Source organism: Nerophis lumbriciformis, linkage group LG22, assembly GCF_033978685.3.
Source record: "Nerophis lumbriciformis linkage group LG22, RoL_Nlum_v2.1, whole genome shotgun sequence".
Lineage (NCBI taxonomy): Eukaryota > Metazoa > Chordata > Actinopteri > Syngnathiformes > Syngnathidae > Nerophis > Nerophis lumbriciformis.
The window spans coordinates 3,076,536-3,093,405 of NC_084569.2; the positions used below are offsets into that span (position 1 = coordinate 3,076,536).

Below are 16,870 nucleotides of genomic sequence, written 5' to 3' on the forward strand. Positions count from 1 at the left end.
CTTTACACTTCCGCTGGCAGACTTCTGTGCTTGACAGCGTGAAAGACAACTTGCTTCATATTTGAAGCTAAATTGCCAAACATGTCAGAACATTTAGGTGAAACTAAGAGGCTCACTTTGACAAGTAAGCGTGAAGATGAAGACAACACGGACGACTTTAGGTAAAATGCTCTCAGAAAGGTTGTAGCCTCATGTTGTTGATTCTTGTGTGTTCATCTCGCTTAGTTTGCTACATAATTACACATCCATCTTGTTAATGGGTACATCATTATTAATGATACATACTCAATGATATCATCATTTTCTTGAAGGATGAACAAGGAGACGGTTAATAAATTAAATGATGTGTTTTCATGTTACCTGGTAACTGGTTTCCCGCGCAGCAATGACCAACTTTACACTAACAACTATATAAACAACAACTATACAAACAACTATATAAACAACAACTATATAAAGTGTGTGTCATACTCAAAAGTCTATCTTAGCTACAATTTGCACTCATAAATATTCAAAAGCCACTGTAAATGACTTTAATGTGATGCATTAGATGTACCAATGTTGTGTGCTCTGTTTGTAAAAAAAAAGAAAAAGGTATAGCAGTCACAAAATTATTCCAAAAAATTCCGACAAAGACCAAATCAGAGGAAAGCGGAAGCTTTTTGTCCATAAGAAACAATACAAATGCAGTGTTTCCCCACATATAGTGTATTTATGGCGGTGGGGGCGTGGCTAGGGTTGGTGTCAATATGATGTCATCATATAATTTGCATAATCGACAATGATACATAATTTATTTAAAAAGCCTATATATATATATATATATATATATATTCATACGTGTATATTTGTGTGTGTGTGTGTATGTATGTATATATATATATATATATATATATATATATATATATATATATGTATATGTATGTATGTATATATATATATATATATATATATATATATATATATATATATTAGAGATGCGCGGTTTGCGGGCACAACCGCGGAGTCCGCGGATTATCCGCGGATCGGGCGGATGAAATTTAAAAAAATTAGATTTTATCCACAGGTCGGGTCGGGCGGTTGAAATAAAAAAAAATTAGATTTTAAATAGATTCAGGCGGGTGGCAGTTAAACCAATTGGGAAATATATATACATAGTTAAATGTTGTTACCCACATACGAAAAACGAGCAGGCACCTGCAGCATATGCCACAACAGAAGAAAAAAAAAGAAAAAGAGATGGACACTTTTACGGAGCGGAGAAGGGACGCCTCGCCGGGGTCCGGGACCGAGGCCCCTTCCCCCGAGAGGGCCCCACCGGGAGCCGTAGCTGAGGCGATCCGTGAGAAGGGCCCGACGCACGTCCAGGGTCACCACCGCACCGACACCCCGCCTCGTCCGCCTTCGCCGCGGCCGGCGTCACGCGCAGCAGGTAAGCAGCTTACCTGCCCGCCACCCCCGTGGCCGGGGGCTCGTAACAGGGGTCACTCCGCGCGCTCCGCCCGCGCAGCTTACCTGCCCGCCACCCCTGTTGCCGGGGGTGCGTAACAGGGGTCACTCCGCGCGCAGTGCGCTCACGAAAGGGGTGGGGCTCACCCTGGTTGATATAGACGGTGGCCATGGAAGTCGGAACCCGCTAAGGAGTGTGTAACAACCCACCTGCCGAATCAACCAGCCCTGAAAATGGATGGCGCTGGAGCGTCGGGCCCATACCCAACCGTCGCCGGCAGCGAGACGCGCTTGGAGGTGCGCTCAGCGCGGCTCCCATATGATGGCGCACTGGTGTGCGTCTGGGTCGTGACAGCGTGGCACGCGAATGTCTGTGCTGCATTGGATCAGTCTCCTTTCTTTAACAGGCAAAAGCTTTATAACCTCACTAATGCCTTGCATCGTCTATATTAGATATATAACAACGGGCGGGTGCGGTTCTGATCAAATGTTACATCGGGTGGATGGCGGATGGTTGACGACTTTCTGATGCGGTTGCGGATGAAATAATTGCCTATCCGCGCATCTCTAATATATATATATATATATATATATATATATATATATATATATATATATATAAAATCGTTTAATGATATTATGACACAATAAATAATATTTTCGTATGTACAAATTGATGGAATACTTGCTTTGAAATCATAAGTAGGGCAACAAGAAGATGTTTTTTTAAATGTATTTTTATTTTATATTTAAAAAACTCTGAATATAGGTTAAGATGAGACTTTTTTTTAATATACTGTATATATATATTTTTTATTAGCACAGGAGGTTGTACTAAAGTTAAAGTAGAAATGATTGTCACACACACACACGAGGTGTGGCGAAATTATTCTCTGCATTTGAACCATCACCCTTGATCACCCCCTGGGAGGTGAGGGGAGCAGTGAGCAGCAGCGGCGGCAGCGCCCAGGAATCTTTTTTGGTGATTTAACCCCCAAATCCAACCCTTGATGCTGAGTGCCAAGCAGGGAGGTAATGGGTCCCATTTTTATAGTCTTTGGTATGACTCGGCCGGGGTTTGAACTCACGACCTACCCATCTCAGGGCGGACACTCTAACCACTAGGCCACTGAGTAGGTGAAAAGAGGGGCAAAGCTTTGGGGAAAATTGGAAACTGAATCCTGCGAAAATCAAGGCACCCCTGTGTAGAGGTTGCCCTCCTGCGGGTACTTCTGACATAAAGATCCTTTTGTGAGCCCGGTAGTCTGAGGTAACAAGTCTTTTATTTTCTTAAAGCAGCGTGATTTTGCTTTCCAGCAAACTGTCTCTCGCTCTTATGCCTCTGCTCACCAGCAACTCCCACCATGTGTCTCGTTCCGGCTGCTGCTAATAAAGGCGACAGGTGATTAGATAACAAGCCCCAGCTGGGCAATCTACTCACCTGCTGCTGTCTTCAAGGCCGGTCCTTACACACTCCGCTCTGCGGCAGGCCCGCAGATCACGCCCCCCTCCACACTGGAAGAAGAATCCTCTCTGTCGAAAGTTAAGAGTCATTGAATGAAAAGTCAAATCAAATCAAGCTTTATTTATAAAGCGCTTTTCATACATAAAAGAAATGCAACGCAAAGTCCACACCCTGTATTTGAAATGTTTTTGTTTTGTTGCAAAAAAGTACATGTCTGTAAACATTGTTAAAACAACACATTTAAATGAGTGTCGAGTAAATGTGAATGCATTGTTTTTCTTCAGTGAATTTGAGGGTATTTCCTTGACAAGTGTCTAAAATGTGTAGTACAACATACGCTGTCTTTTTCTCTTTCTAGGTTCTCTTCGGATCAGCCTGTGGACTCAGACAGCAGTCATGAAGTCATGAATTTGCCTTCAGCGTTACCAGGTTAAATGAACTTATTAACACTGGTACACTGAATTGCATTATCTACAAAAACAAAGTTTGTCTTTTGATTAACTTCCACATCTTCTTTCGCTTTCAGTCAAACATTACGATGTTGAAACCACTGAACCGATTTGCTGTAGTCTTCAGACGATGGATGAGCTGTTGTCATGGAAGAAAAGTGAGGCCAACCCATTTAACGTGGCAGTCGTCCCTCTGGCACAGCGACAACCTACACTTGGCAGTTGCTTACGTCGCACTCTGGTATCTCATGACATGATGGGTGGATACCTAGATGACAGGTAAATCTTTTTTTTTAATTGATTTGGGCCTGAAGATTATGTGTACACAATTTAACATTGCTTTTAAAAAGAAAACAGAAAAGAAAGATATTTGATATGTATTTATCCATATATGCAAGACATATTGCAGTATCGTACCTGCCTACGTACGTGAGACATGCTTTACAGCAATGATGAGGAGTCCGTCTGGGTGTTGCTCACTGATGGCTGGATGCAGTCCGTTGAGCGTCTTGTTCCTGGGGCTGTTCCTCTTAGCAATATAAACAGAAACTAGTGGAAATGCTGTGAACGCCCTTGGTAAATGAAAAATGATAGAGGAACTGCACTTTCCCCCTCCGAGGTTTCTCATTGTGCCCATTGGGAGTGGAGGAGGGAATTTGTGGAGGTGTAGAGGAGTGGAGGTGCTAAGGTGTGGAGGAGTGAATGTGTGGAGGTGTGGAGGAGTGGAGGAGTGAATGTGTGGAGGTGCAGAGGTGTGGAGGAGTGAATGTGTGGAGGAGTGAATGTGTGGAGGAGTGAATGTGTGGAGGAGTGAATGTGTGGAGGTGTGGAGGAGTGAATGTGTGGAGGTGTGGAGGTGCAGAGGTGTGGAGGAGTGAATGTGTGGAGGAGTGAATGTGTGGAGGAGTGGAGGAGTGAATGTGTGGAAGTGTGGAGGAGTGAATGTGTGGAGGAGTGAATGTGTGGAGGAGTGAATGTGTGGAGGAGTGGAGGTGTGAAGGTGTGGAGGAATGAATGTGTGGAGGTGTAGAGGAGTGGAGGTAAGGAGGAGTGTGGAGGTGCGGAGGAGTGAATGTGTGGAGGAGTGGAGATGTAGAGGAGTGGAGGTGTAGAGGAGTGGAGGTGTGGAGGAGTGAATGTGTGGAGGAGTGAATGTGTGGAGGAGTGGAGGTGTGAAGGTGCGGAGATGTGAAGGTGTGGAGGTGCGGAGGTTCGGAGGTGTGGAGGAGTGAATGTGTGGAGGAGTGAATGTGTGGAGGTGTGGAGGAGTGAAGGTGTGGAGGAGTGAATGTGTGGAGGAGTGGAGGTGTAGAAGGTTAGAGGTGTGGAGGAGTGGAGGTGTGAATGTGTGGAGGTGTAGAGGAGTGAATGTGTGGAGGAGTGAAGGTGTGGAGGAGTGAATGTGTGGAGGTGTGGAGGAGTGAAGGTGTGGAGGAGTGAATGTGTGGAGGAGTGAATGTGTGGAGGAGTGGAGGTGTAGAAGGTTAGAGGTGTGGAGGAGTGGAGGTGTGAATGTGTGGAGGTGTAGAGGAGTGAATGTGTGGAGGAGTGAAGGTGTAGAGGAGTGAATGTGTGGAGGTGTGGAGGAGTGAATGTGTGGAGGTGTGGAGGTGCAGAGGTGTGGAGGAGTGAATGTGTGGAGGAGTGAATGTGTGGAGGAGTGGAGGAGTGAATGTGTGGAGGTGTGGAGGAGTGATTGTGTGGAGGAGTGAATGTGTGGAGGAGTGAATGTGTGGAGGAGTGGAGGTGTGAAGGTGTGGAGGAATGAATGTGTGGAGGTGTGGAGGTGTAGAGGAGTGGAGGAGTGGAGGTAAGGAGGAGTGTGGAGGTGCGGAGGAGTGAATGTGTGGAGGAGTGGAGATGTAGAGGAGTGGAGGTGTAGAGGAGTGGAGGTGTGGAGGAGTGAATGTGTGGAGGAGTGAATGTGTGGAGGAGTGGAGGTGTAGAGGTGCGGAGATGTGAAGGTGCGGAGGAGTGGAGGTGCGGAGGTTCGGAGGTGTGGAGGAGTGAATGTGTGGAGGAGTGAATGTGTGGAGGAGTGGAGGTGTGAAGGAGTGAATGTGTGGAGGAGTGAATGTGTGGAGGTGTGGAGGAGTGAAGGTGTGGAGGAGTGAAGGTGTGGAGGAGTGAATGTGTGGAGGAGTGAATGTGTGGAGGAGTGGAGGTGTAGAAGGTTAGAGGTGTGGAGGAGTGGAGGTGTGAATGTGTGGAGGTGTAGAGGAGTGAATGTGTGGAGGAGTGAAGGTGTAGAGGAGTGAATGTGTGGAGGTGTGGAGGTGCAGAGGTGTGGAGGAGTGAATGTGTGGAGGAGTGAATGTGTGGAGGAGTGGAGGAGTGAATGTGTGGAGGTGTGGAGGAGTGATTGTGTGGAGGAGTGAATGTGTGGAGGAGTGAATGTGTGGAGGTGTGAAGGTGTGGAGGAATGAATGTGTGGAGGTGTGGAGGTGTAGAGGAGTGGAGGAGTGGAGGTAAGGAGGAGTGTGGAGGTGCGGAGGAGTGAATGTGTGGAGGAGTGGAGATGTAGAGGAGTGGAGGTGTAGAGGAGTGGAGGTGTGGAGGAGTGAATGTGTGGAGGAGTGAATGTGTGGAGGAGTGGAGGTGTAGAGGTGCGGAGATGTGAAGGTGCGGAGGTGCGGAGGTTCGGAGGTGTGGAGGAGTGAATGTGTGGAGGAGTGAATGTGTGGAGGAGTGGAGGTGTGAAGGAGTGAATGTGTGGAGGAGTGAATGTGTGGAGGTGTGGAGGAGTGAAGGTGTGGAGGAGTGAATGTGTGGAGGAGTGAATGTGTGGAGGAGTGAATGTGTGGAGGAGTGAATGTGTGGAGGAGTGAAGGTGTGGAGGAGTGAATGTGTGGAGGAGTGAATGTGTGGAGGAGTGGAGGTGTAGAAGGTTAGAGGTGTGGAGGAGTGGAGGTGTGAATGTGTGGAGGAGTGAAGGTGTAGAGGAGTGAATGTGTGGAGGTGTGGAGGAGTGAAGGTGTGGAGGAGTGAATGTGTGGAGGAGTGAAGGTGTAGAGGAGTGAATGTGTGGAGGTGTGGAGGAGTGAATGTGTGGAGGAGTGAATGTGTGGAGGAGTGGAGGTGTAGAAGGTTTGAGGTGTGGAGGAGTGGAGGAGTGAATGTGTGGAGGAGTGAAGGTGTAGAGGAGTGAATGTGTGGAGGTGTGGAGGAGTGAAGGTGTGGAGGAGTGAATGTGTGGAGGAGTGAAGGTGTAGAGGAGTGAATGTGTGGAGGTGTGGAGGAGTGAATGTGTGGAGGTGTGGAGGTGCAGAGGTGTAGAGGAGTGGAGGTGTGGAGGAGTGAATGTGTGGAGGAGTGAATGTGTGGAGGTGTGGAGGAGTGAAGGTGCGGAGGAGTGGAGGTGTAGAGGAGTGGAGGTTCGGAGGTGTGGAGGAGTGAATGTGTGGAGGAGTGAATGTGTGGAGGTGTGGAGGAGTGGAGGTGTGAAGGAGTGAATGTGTGGAGGTGTAGAGGAGTGAATGTGTGGAGGTGTGGAGGAGTGAAGGTGTGGAGGAGTGGAGGAGTGAATGTGTGGAGGAGTGGAGGAGTGAATGTGTGGAGAAGTGGAGGTGTAGAAGGGTAGAGGGGTGGAGGTGTAGAGGAGTGGAGGTGTAGAAGGGTAGAGGTGTGGAGGAGTGGAGGTGTAGAGGAGTGTAGGAGTGGAGGTGTGGAGGAGTGGAGGTGTAGAAGGGTAGAAGTGTAGAGGGGTGGAGGAGTTTTTCTTGCCCTGATGTGGGATCTGAGCCCAGGATGTGGCTTGTGCAGCCCTTTGAGACACTTGTGATGAAGTTATCAAGTTCAAGTTCAAGTACCACTGATAGTCACACACACACACTCTCTGTGGTGAAATCACCCTCAGCATTTGGGCTATATAAATAAACTTTGATTGATTGAACTGCACTTTTTGGGGAAATCGTTTACAATCATTATGAGAGACAAGAAAGACAACGTACAAACCCCGTTTCCATATGAGTTGGGAAATTGTGTTAGATGTAAATATAAACGGAATACAATGATTTGCAAATCATTTTCAACCCATATTCAGTTGAATGCACTACAAAGACAACATATTTGATGTTCAAACTCATAAACTTTTTTTTTTTGCAACACGTGCCAAAGAAGTTGGGAAAGGTGGCAATAAATACTGATAAAGTTGAGGAATGCTCATCAAACACTTATTTGGAACATCCCACAGGTGTGCAGGCTAATTGGGAACAGGTGGGTGCCATGATTGGGTATAAAAACAGCTTCCCAAAAAATGCTCAGTCTTTCACAAGAAAGGATGGGGCGAGGTACACCCCTTTGTCCACAACTGCGTCAGCAAATAGTCAAACAGTTTAAGAACAACGTTTCTCAAAGTGCAATTGCAAGAAATGTAGGGATTTCAACATCTACACTCCATAATATCATCAAAAGGTTCAGAGAATCTGGAGAAATCACTCCGCGTAAGCGGCATGGCCAGAAACCAACATTGAATGACCGTGACCTTCCATCCCTCAGACGGCACTGTATCAAAAACTGACATCAATCTCTAAAGGATATCACCACATGGGCTCAGGAACACTTCAGAAAGCCACTGTCACTAAATACAGTTGGTCGCTACATCTGTAAGTGCAAGTTAAAGCTCTACTATGCAAAGCGAAAGCCATTTATCAACAACACCCAGAAACGCCGCCGGCTTCTCTGGGCCCGAGATCCTCTAAGATGGACTCATGCAAAGTGGAAAAGTGTTCTGTGGTCTGACGAGTCCACATTTCAAATTGTTTTTGGAAATATTCGACATCGTGTCGTCCGGACCAAAGGGGAAGCGAACCATCCAGACTGTTATCGACGCAAAGTTGAAAAGCCAGCATGTGTGATGGTATGGGGGTGTATTAGTGCCCAAGACATGGGTAACTTACACATCTGTGAAGGCACCATTAATGCTGAAAGGTACATACAGCGCCATCTTTTTCATGGACGCCCCTGCTTATTTCAGCAAGACAATGCCAAGCCACATTCAGCACGTGTTACAACAGCGTGGCTTCGTAAAAAAAGAGTGCGGGTACTTACCTGGCCCGCCTGCAGTCCAGACCTGTCTCCCATCGAAAATGTGTGGCGCATTATGAAGCGTAAAATAAGACAGCGGAGACCCCGGACTGTTGAACGACTGAAGCTCTACATAAAACAAGAATGGGAAATAATTCCACTTTCAAAGCTTCAACAATTAGTTTACTCAGTTCCCAATTGTTTATTGAGTGTTGTTAAAAGAAAAGGTGATGTAACACAGTGGTGAACATGCCCTTTCCCAACTACTTTGGCACGTGTTGCAGCCATGAAATTCTAACTTAATTATTTGCAAAAAAATAAATAAAGTTTATGAGTTTGAACATCAAATATGTTGTCTTGGTAGTGCATTCAATTGAATATGGGTTGAAAAGGATTTGCAAATCATTGTATTCCGTTTATATTTACAACAATTTCCCAACTCATATGGAAACGGGGTTTGTAAAAATCGAGTGGTTCTTTGTGGCTAGCAATGTAGCTAATAGGAGCAATCAATTCTACCACTAAATCACTGGAAAAATGTATTCAACAAGCGTCAACAATATTTCATTTACGTTCTGTAACCCGTATAATAGCCAAGCTGCAGTGATATTATTATGTAAGAGCGAACACCGAGGAACTCTTTACCTAGCGTACTAACACATCGGCGTGCTACGGTATTAGCAAGAGATAAGCTCCCTTCTACGTCAACACGAAACGCGTTTGAGTTTGTAATGCACAACACCGCGATAGGACATGAAAAACATGAAAAATCATATTACAGTATCTGTAAAGTATTATTTCATGTTTTGTTTGTCCACAAGATTCTAGCGGGAACTCTCGTTCAACCCTTTTTCGATTACACTTGCACCTCCTGGTACCCTAGCACCTCCAAAACCCTCAAATCTAGACTCCAAACATCCCAGAACAAGCTAGTCAGATTACTTCTAGACCTCCACCCCAGATCACACCTCACTCCTACCCACGTCTCCAAAGTGGGCTGGCTCAGGGTGGAGGACAGAGTAAAACAACTTGCACTGAGCCTGGTCTATAAAATCCGCTACACCTCCCTGATACCGAAGTACATGTCAAACTACTTCCTTAACGTAAATGACCGCCATAACCACAACACCAGGGGGAGCTCCACTAACCACGTTAAACCCAGATTCCCATCTAACAAAGGTCTTAACTCATTCTCCTTCTATGCCACATCAATATGGAATGCACTCCCAACAGGTGTAAAAGAAAGGGCATCTCTATCCTCCTTCAAAACCGCCTAAAACAACACCTCCAGGCAACTTCAACCCTAAACTAACATCCCACCTCCCCGGATTGTAAATAACCAAATGTAAATAATCAAATGTATTTCTAATGTTTATTCATGTTCTTATGCTATCTGAACTCAGCATGTTCTCTGCTCGCTGTACATATCCTACCAAGTCAATGTCCATTTCTCTGATGATGCAATTGTTGATGATTGAAGTGCTGATATCAACCAAACCCTCCTCATCCCACCCACCGGATTATAAATAATGTAAATAATTCAATGTATATACTAGGGATGTCCCGATCCAGGTTTTTGCACTTCCGATCCGATACGATATTGTTTTTGCACTTCCGATCCGATACAGATACTGACCGATACCGATACTGACCGATACTGGCCTATCCGAGCATGTATTAAAGTTTAAAGTTATTTAGCCTACTTAGTTGTCAGAATCATGTTGAAAAGGGTTTTAGTACTCTTGATAACAACTAGCCAGCTGAATTAGGGGAGTTTGAATAATACACAATGGTTGGTAACAAGAAACTGACCTGTTTATTCAAGGATAAACACAAAATAGATATTGTAATAGATATAATAATTGAATTATTTACATTATTTATAATCCAGGGTGTGGAGAGGGGCGCCGGATGTAAGTGTCAAAAAGACAGCCAAAAGAGTTTGATATGAGAATAAATCTAAAGTTAAAATATAGGGCAGAAATGCATCCATTTGCAGGAAATGTAGTCTTGATTTTCAACGTTTTCTTTCAAGGCTTGCATGTCTACATTAAAACATTCTTCTTCATACTGCATTAATATATGCTACTTTTAAACTTTCATGCAGAGAAGGAAATCACAACTAAAAAAATCACTAATTTGTGATCTGTGTTGATCTGGAAATTTTTGCTTCGGCATTTTGATGGTGTGGACGTGTGGCACCGAATGGAGATAAGCGTCTCGACAGACGTTATAATATTTGAACAATGATGACGAAAACTGTTTTCTCTGTCGTGTCCGTGTGTCGAAAATTGTTATGCGCTTATTTTTTTATTTGATTTTGTGCGTGGCATATAATTGCTATGCGCAGAGGACGTTTAAACAGTGCGCAATTGCACAGGCGCGCACCTTAGAGAGAACGTTGGTCACACGGCTGCGCTAGCATCACAGCTAACGTTAGCCATGCTGCTACCTCTCTGCTCGGGGACGACGTATACGTATGTGACGTATGACGTGACAGTATGTGACGTGTGACGTGACAGTATGTGACGTATGACGTGACAGTATGTGACGTATGACGTGACAGTATGTGACGTATGACGTGACAGTATGTGACGTATGACGTGACAGTATGTGACGTATGAGGTGACAGTATGTGACGTATGACGTGACAGTATGTGACGTATGACGTGACAGTATGTGACGTATGACGTGACAGTATGTGACGTATGAGGTGACAGTATGTGACGTGTGACGTGACAGTATGTGACGTATGACGTGACAGTATGTGACGTATGACGTGACAGTATGTGACGTATGACGTGACAGTATGTGACGTATGAGGTGACAGTATGTGACGTATGACGTGACAGTATGTGACGTATGACGTGACAGTATGTGACGTATGAGGTGACAGTATGTGACGTATGACGTGACAGTATGTGACGTATGAGGTGACAGTATGTGACGTATGACGTGACAGTATGTGACGTATGAGGTGACAGTATGTGACGTATGACGTGACAGTATGTGACGTATGACGTGACAGTATGTGACGTATGACGTGACAGTATGTGACGTATGAGGTGACAGTATGTGACGTGTGACGTGACAGTATGTGACGTATGACGTGACAGTATGTGACGTATGACGTGACAGTATGTGACGTATGAGGTGACAGTATGTGACGTGTGACGTGACAGTATGTGACGTATGACGTGACAGTATGTGACGTATGACGTGACAGTATGTGACGTATGACGTGACAGTATGTGACGTATGAGGTGACAGTATGTGACGTATGACGTGACAGTATGTGACGTATGACGTGACAGTATGTGACGTATGAGGTGACAGTATGTGACGTATGACGTGACAGTATGTGACGTATGACGTGACAGTATGTGACGTATGACGTGACAGTATGTGACGTATGAGGTGACAGTATGTGACGTGTGACGTGACAGTATGTGACGTATGACGTGACAGTATGTGACGTATGACGTGACAGTATGTGACGTATGACGTGACAGTATGTGACGTATGAGGTGACAGTATGTGACGTATGACGTGACAGTATGTGACGTATGACGTGACAGTATGTGACGTATGAGGTGACAGTATGTGACGTGTGACGTGACAGTATGTGACGTATGACGTGACAGTATGTGACGTATGACGTGACAGTATGTGACGTATGAGGTGACAGTATGTGACGTATGACGTGACAGTATGTGACGTATGACGTGACAGTATGTGACGTATGAGGTGACAGTATGTGACGTATGACGTGACAGTATGTGACGTATGACGTGACAGTATGTGACGTATGACGTGACAGTATGTGACGTATGAGGTGACAGTATGTGACGTATGACGTGACAGTATGTGACGTGTGACGTGACAGTATGTGACGTGTGACGTGACAGTATGTGACGTATGACGTGACAGTATGTGACGTATGACGTGACAGTATGTGACGTATGACGTGACAGTATGTGACGTATGACGTGACAGTATGTGACGTATGACGTGACAGTATGTGACGTATGACGTGACAGTATGTGACGTATGACGTGACAGTATGTGACGTATGACGTGACAGTATGTGACGTGTGTAAGAAGGTGCGCTTGCTGTCTGTGAGAAGCACAGACACAGAAAAGAGTGAGAAGAGCCTGTCGTGTAATGCCAGCAGCTAAAAGCAACTGCGTGAGAATCCACAGACCTGTGGATGTGTTGAAGGTGTGCTGGAAAATGCCGAACGGAAATTAGGGAGCAGCAGAAAAGTGGAATGTATTATTTAAATAGGTGCGTTGGAGGTTTTTTTTTTAAACTGGATCTGGATCGGCATTTTCCCATGCCTTGCCGATACGCATTTTTTTGCAAATATCCGATCCGATCCAAATATCGGATCGGGACATCCCTAGTATATACTCTGATGATTAACTTGTGTGATGACTGTATTATGATGATAGTATATATTTGTACCATGAATTGATTTACGTGGACAAGTGTAAAAACTTATTGTGGTGTTACCATCTAGTGGTCAATTGTACGGAATATGTACTGAACTGTGCAATCTACTAATGAAAGTCTCAATCAATCAATCAATCACAGCTAGCCAGACAGTGTATGCTGTGTGTCGTGATACACACATGACGTGATCAATATAAAGTGTGACTAACTCCATGGACACTTGTCTCTTTGGTCCAGCTGGCCAGAGACAGTGAAGCCAATAAAAATACTAAAAAGACTTAACATAAAACAAATAAAAGCTAGTAAAGACAAACACCACTCACTCGTCATGTTTTGCAAACTAAAAGTCAACTAACAAAATCCTACTAATCATTGCGTGTTCAGTTGTATCTATGATAAAAGTCACATGCCTTTAAGCCACCTTATAAGCCCCACTTTCTTTGTGTAACATGATTGTTCTCTTTTGAGGTTTGTACAGGGGACAGATGCAGAAGCTCCGTATGCCTTCTACCACTGGCAGTACATTGATATTTTCAACTACTTCACACACCACTTTGTGACCATTCCTCCTGCTGTCTGGACCAATGCTGCACACAAACACGGAGTTCTTGTTCTTGGTGAGCTCAAACAGAAAGAAAAAAGTGTCTCAAAAGTTTTTAGGGTGTCCAAATTACGGCCTGTAATTGGGACAACACCATTTTAAAAACATTTTTTAAACGTTATAACTATTTCTCATCAAATCCTTACATTTTGTCAGTAGGACGAGGTTAGTAACCGTATTTTTCGAACTATAAGTCGCAGTTTTTTTCATAGTTTGGCCGGGGGTGCGACTTATACCCAGGAGCGACTTATGTGTGAAATTATGAACACATTAGCGTAAAATATCAAATAATATAATTTATCTCATTCACGTAAGAGACTAGACCAGGAGTCGGCAACCTTTACCAGTCAAAGAGCCATTTTGACCAGTTTCACAAATTAAAGAAAACAATGGGAGCCACAAAAATCTTTTGAAATTTAAAATGAAATTACACTGCATACAAAGTTGTTTTTTTTTGCTTTGTGCTATGTATAAACCAAGGGTCTCAGACACGCTGCCCACACCTTATTCTCTCGAACGTGCCGTGATGGTACAGTATTTAGCGCCCACTTCAACTAGCGTGCCGGCCCAGTCACTCGTTGTATGGGGCTTCTGCTTGCTCACGTAAGTGACAGCAACACATACTTGGTCAACAACCACACAGGTTACACTGACGGTGGCGGTATAGAAAACCTTAACACTCTTACTAATAATGCGCCACACTGTGAACCCACATCAAACAAGAATGACAAACACATTTCGGGAGAACATCTGCACCGTAACTAGAGATGCGCGGATAGGCAATTTATTTCATCCGCAACCGCGGCAGAAAGTCGTCAACCATCCGCCATCCACCCGATGTAACGTTTGATCAGAACTGCACCCGCCCGCCATCCGCCCGTTGTTATATATCTAATATTAATTAAAAAAAAAAAAAGGGTGAAAACTACGCGAATTGCACCTTGTGCAGACAAGATTTTTCGATCGGACACGGAGGAATTAGTGATGTAAAAGACCACGTTGGGACAAAAAAACACAAGTCTAATGCCGTTGCTAGCGATACAAGTGGAAAACTTTCAACGTTTTTCGTCGCCCAAACAGATTCTTTGGATGTGATAAATGCCGAAGTTTTATTTACGGAGGCAATAATTGAGCATGGACTTCCAATCGCACTGGCTGATCACATGGGACAGTTAATAATGTAATGCAACCTTTAAAAATCATTACGCGGTGATCGCGATCCCAAAAATAAACTTTTCTTGCATAATGTCCAGAAAAATTTGCTTTATATTACTATAGAGTCCTTTTAACAAATGAGTTTGATGGTTTATCACAAACCTTAAATGAAAGAAGTCCTTTGTTCTCCTGCACCATGGCCTTGCTTCGTGTTTGGTGCGCAATCCTGTCGGCTGTATTTCACAGCACGACATACTGTTAAAAGTGTTTATACTATTTATACTTTCAATTAACAAATTGAAGTCTTGTGAAAGGTTGACAGGATAACTGGCATTAACTGTCAAAATAATTTCAAACTATTGAAGTTAGCTTACAGAATAAACATGTCAATCAACCCATATGATTTTTGCTGTAATATTTTTGTTTTGAAAAGTCACTGTGACTGATAGAAAAGTGATGGTTTTAGCAACATTTTAACCTGTCTGAATGCTAATAATCATTTTGCGTCGGGGGGCGAAGCCCTGAACCCTCCACCAGGACTTTGTCCTGGACCTACCGGGGCCTGCGGCCCTTGGACCCTGGCTACTAGGTTTTTCTGATTTAAAAGTTGGCAGGTATGGTGAGGTTATAAAGCTTTTGCCTGTTAAAGAAAAGAGACTGATCCAACGCAGCACAGACTTGCGCGTGCCACGCTGTCACGACCCAGACGCACACCAGTGCGCAATCATATGGAAGCCGCGCTGAGCGCACCTCCAAGCGCGTCTCGCTGCCGGCGACGGCCAGGTATGGGCCCACGCTCCAGCGCCATCCATTTTCAGGGCTAGTTGATTCGGCAGGTGGGTTGTTACACACTCCCTTAGCGGGTTCCGACTTCCATGGCCACCGTCCTGCTCTCTATATCAACCAGGGTGAGCCCCACCCCTTTCGTGAGCGCACTGCGCGCGGAGTGACCCCTGTTACGCGCCCCTGGCAACAGGGGTGGCAAGCAGGTAAGCTGCGCGGGCGGAGCGCGCGGAGTGACCCATGTTACGAGCCCCCGGCCACGGGGGTGGCGGGCAGGTAAGCTGCTTACCTGCTGCGCGTGACGCCGGCCGCGGCGAAAGCGGACGAGGCGGGGTGTCGGTGCGGTGGGCGCGGTAGTGACCCTGGACGTGCGTCGGGCCCTTCTCGCGGATCGCCTCAGCTACGGCTCCCGGTGGGGCCCTCTCGGGGGAAGGGGCCTCGGTCCCGGACCCCGGCGAGGCGTCCCTTCTCCGCTCCGTAAAAGTGTCCATCTCTTTTTTTTTTTTTCTTCTGTTGTGGCATATGCTGCAGGTGCCTGCTCGTTTTTCGTATGTGGGTAACAACATTTAACTATGTATATATATTTCCCAATTGGTTTAACTGCCACCCGCAAAAAAAAAAAAAAAATCTAATTAATCCGCCCGACCCGACCCGCGAGCGGATAAAATCTTATTTTTTTAAATTTCATCCGCCCGATCCGCGGATAATCCGCGGACTCCGCGGTTGTGTCCGCAAACCGCGCATCTCTAACCGTAACACAACATAAACACAACAGAACAAATACCCAGAATCCCATGCAGCCCTAACTCTTCCGGGCTACATTATACACCCCCGCTACCAAACCCCGCCCACCTCAACTGACGCACGGAAAATTGCCTTTCAAATGTCTATTCTTGGTGTTGGCTTTTATCAAATACATTTCCCCCAAAAATGCGACTTATACTCCAGTGCGACTTATATATGTTTTTTTCCTTCTTTATCATGCATTTTCGGCCGGTGCGACTTATACTCCGGAGCGACTTAATACGGTAATTCATTAATATGATTGGCTTTAAAGACTATGTGAAGTTTAGTTTCGTGACAACCGCCTTAAATGTTGTATTCAGTCAGAAATATCTAGCAGCTAAAATGCGGCATACATGGATAAGTGTGGAGAATGTTTTGCATTTTTTCCCATCATGCTTTGTAATGGATTTAAATGGGTGTCATTTAGAATTTTGTATGGTGTATGACGTTTTTTGACGTTTTTTTCTATACTGTCCACAAAGTTATGGTAAATGGTAAATGTGTTATACTTGTATGGCGCTTCTCTACCTTCAAGGTACTCAAAGCGCTTTGACACTATTTCCACTTTCACCCATTCACACACACATTCACACACTGATGGCGGTAGCTGCCATGCAAGGCCCTAACCACCACCCATCAGGAGCAAGGGTGAAGTGTCTTGCTCAAGGACACAACAGACATGACAAGGTTGGTAGTAGGTG

The 16,870-nt window shown here is 45.1% G+C and overlaps 1 protein-coding gene across 1 annotated transcript in view; it reads left to right on the forward strand.

Moving 5' to 3' along the window:
* The window catches only part of LOC133615668 (cytosolic endo-beta-N-acetylglucosaminidase-like), a 55,585-nt gene continuing 38,715 nt past the window's right edge, over nt 1-16,870 (forward strand). The window contains exons 1-4 of the mRNA XM_061974426.2: nt 1-161; nt 3,273-3,343; nt 3,441-3,642; nt 13,313-13,461. Coding sequence (XP_061830410.1) covers nt 82-161; nt 3,273-3,343; nt 3,441-3,642; nt 13,313-13,461 — 502 coding nt within the window. The 5' untranslated portion in view covers nt 1-81. The remainder of the gene's footprint in view (nt 162-3,272; nt 3,344-3,440; nt 3,643-13,312; nt 13,462-16,870) is intronic.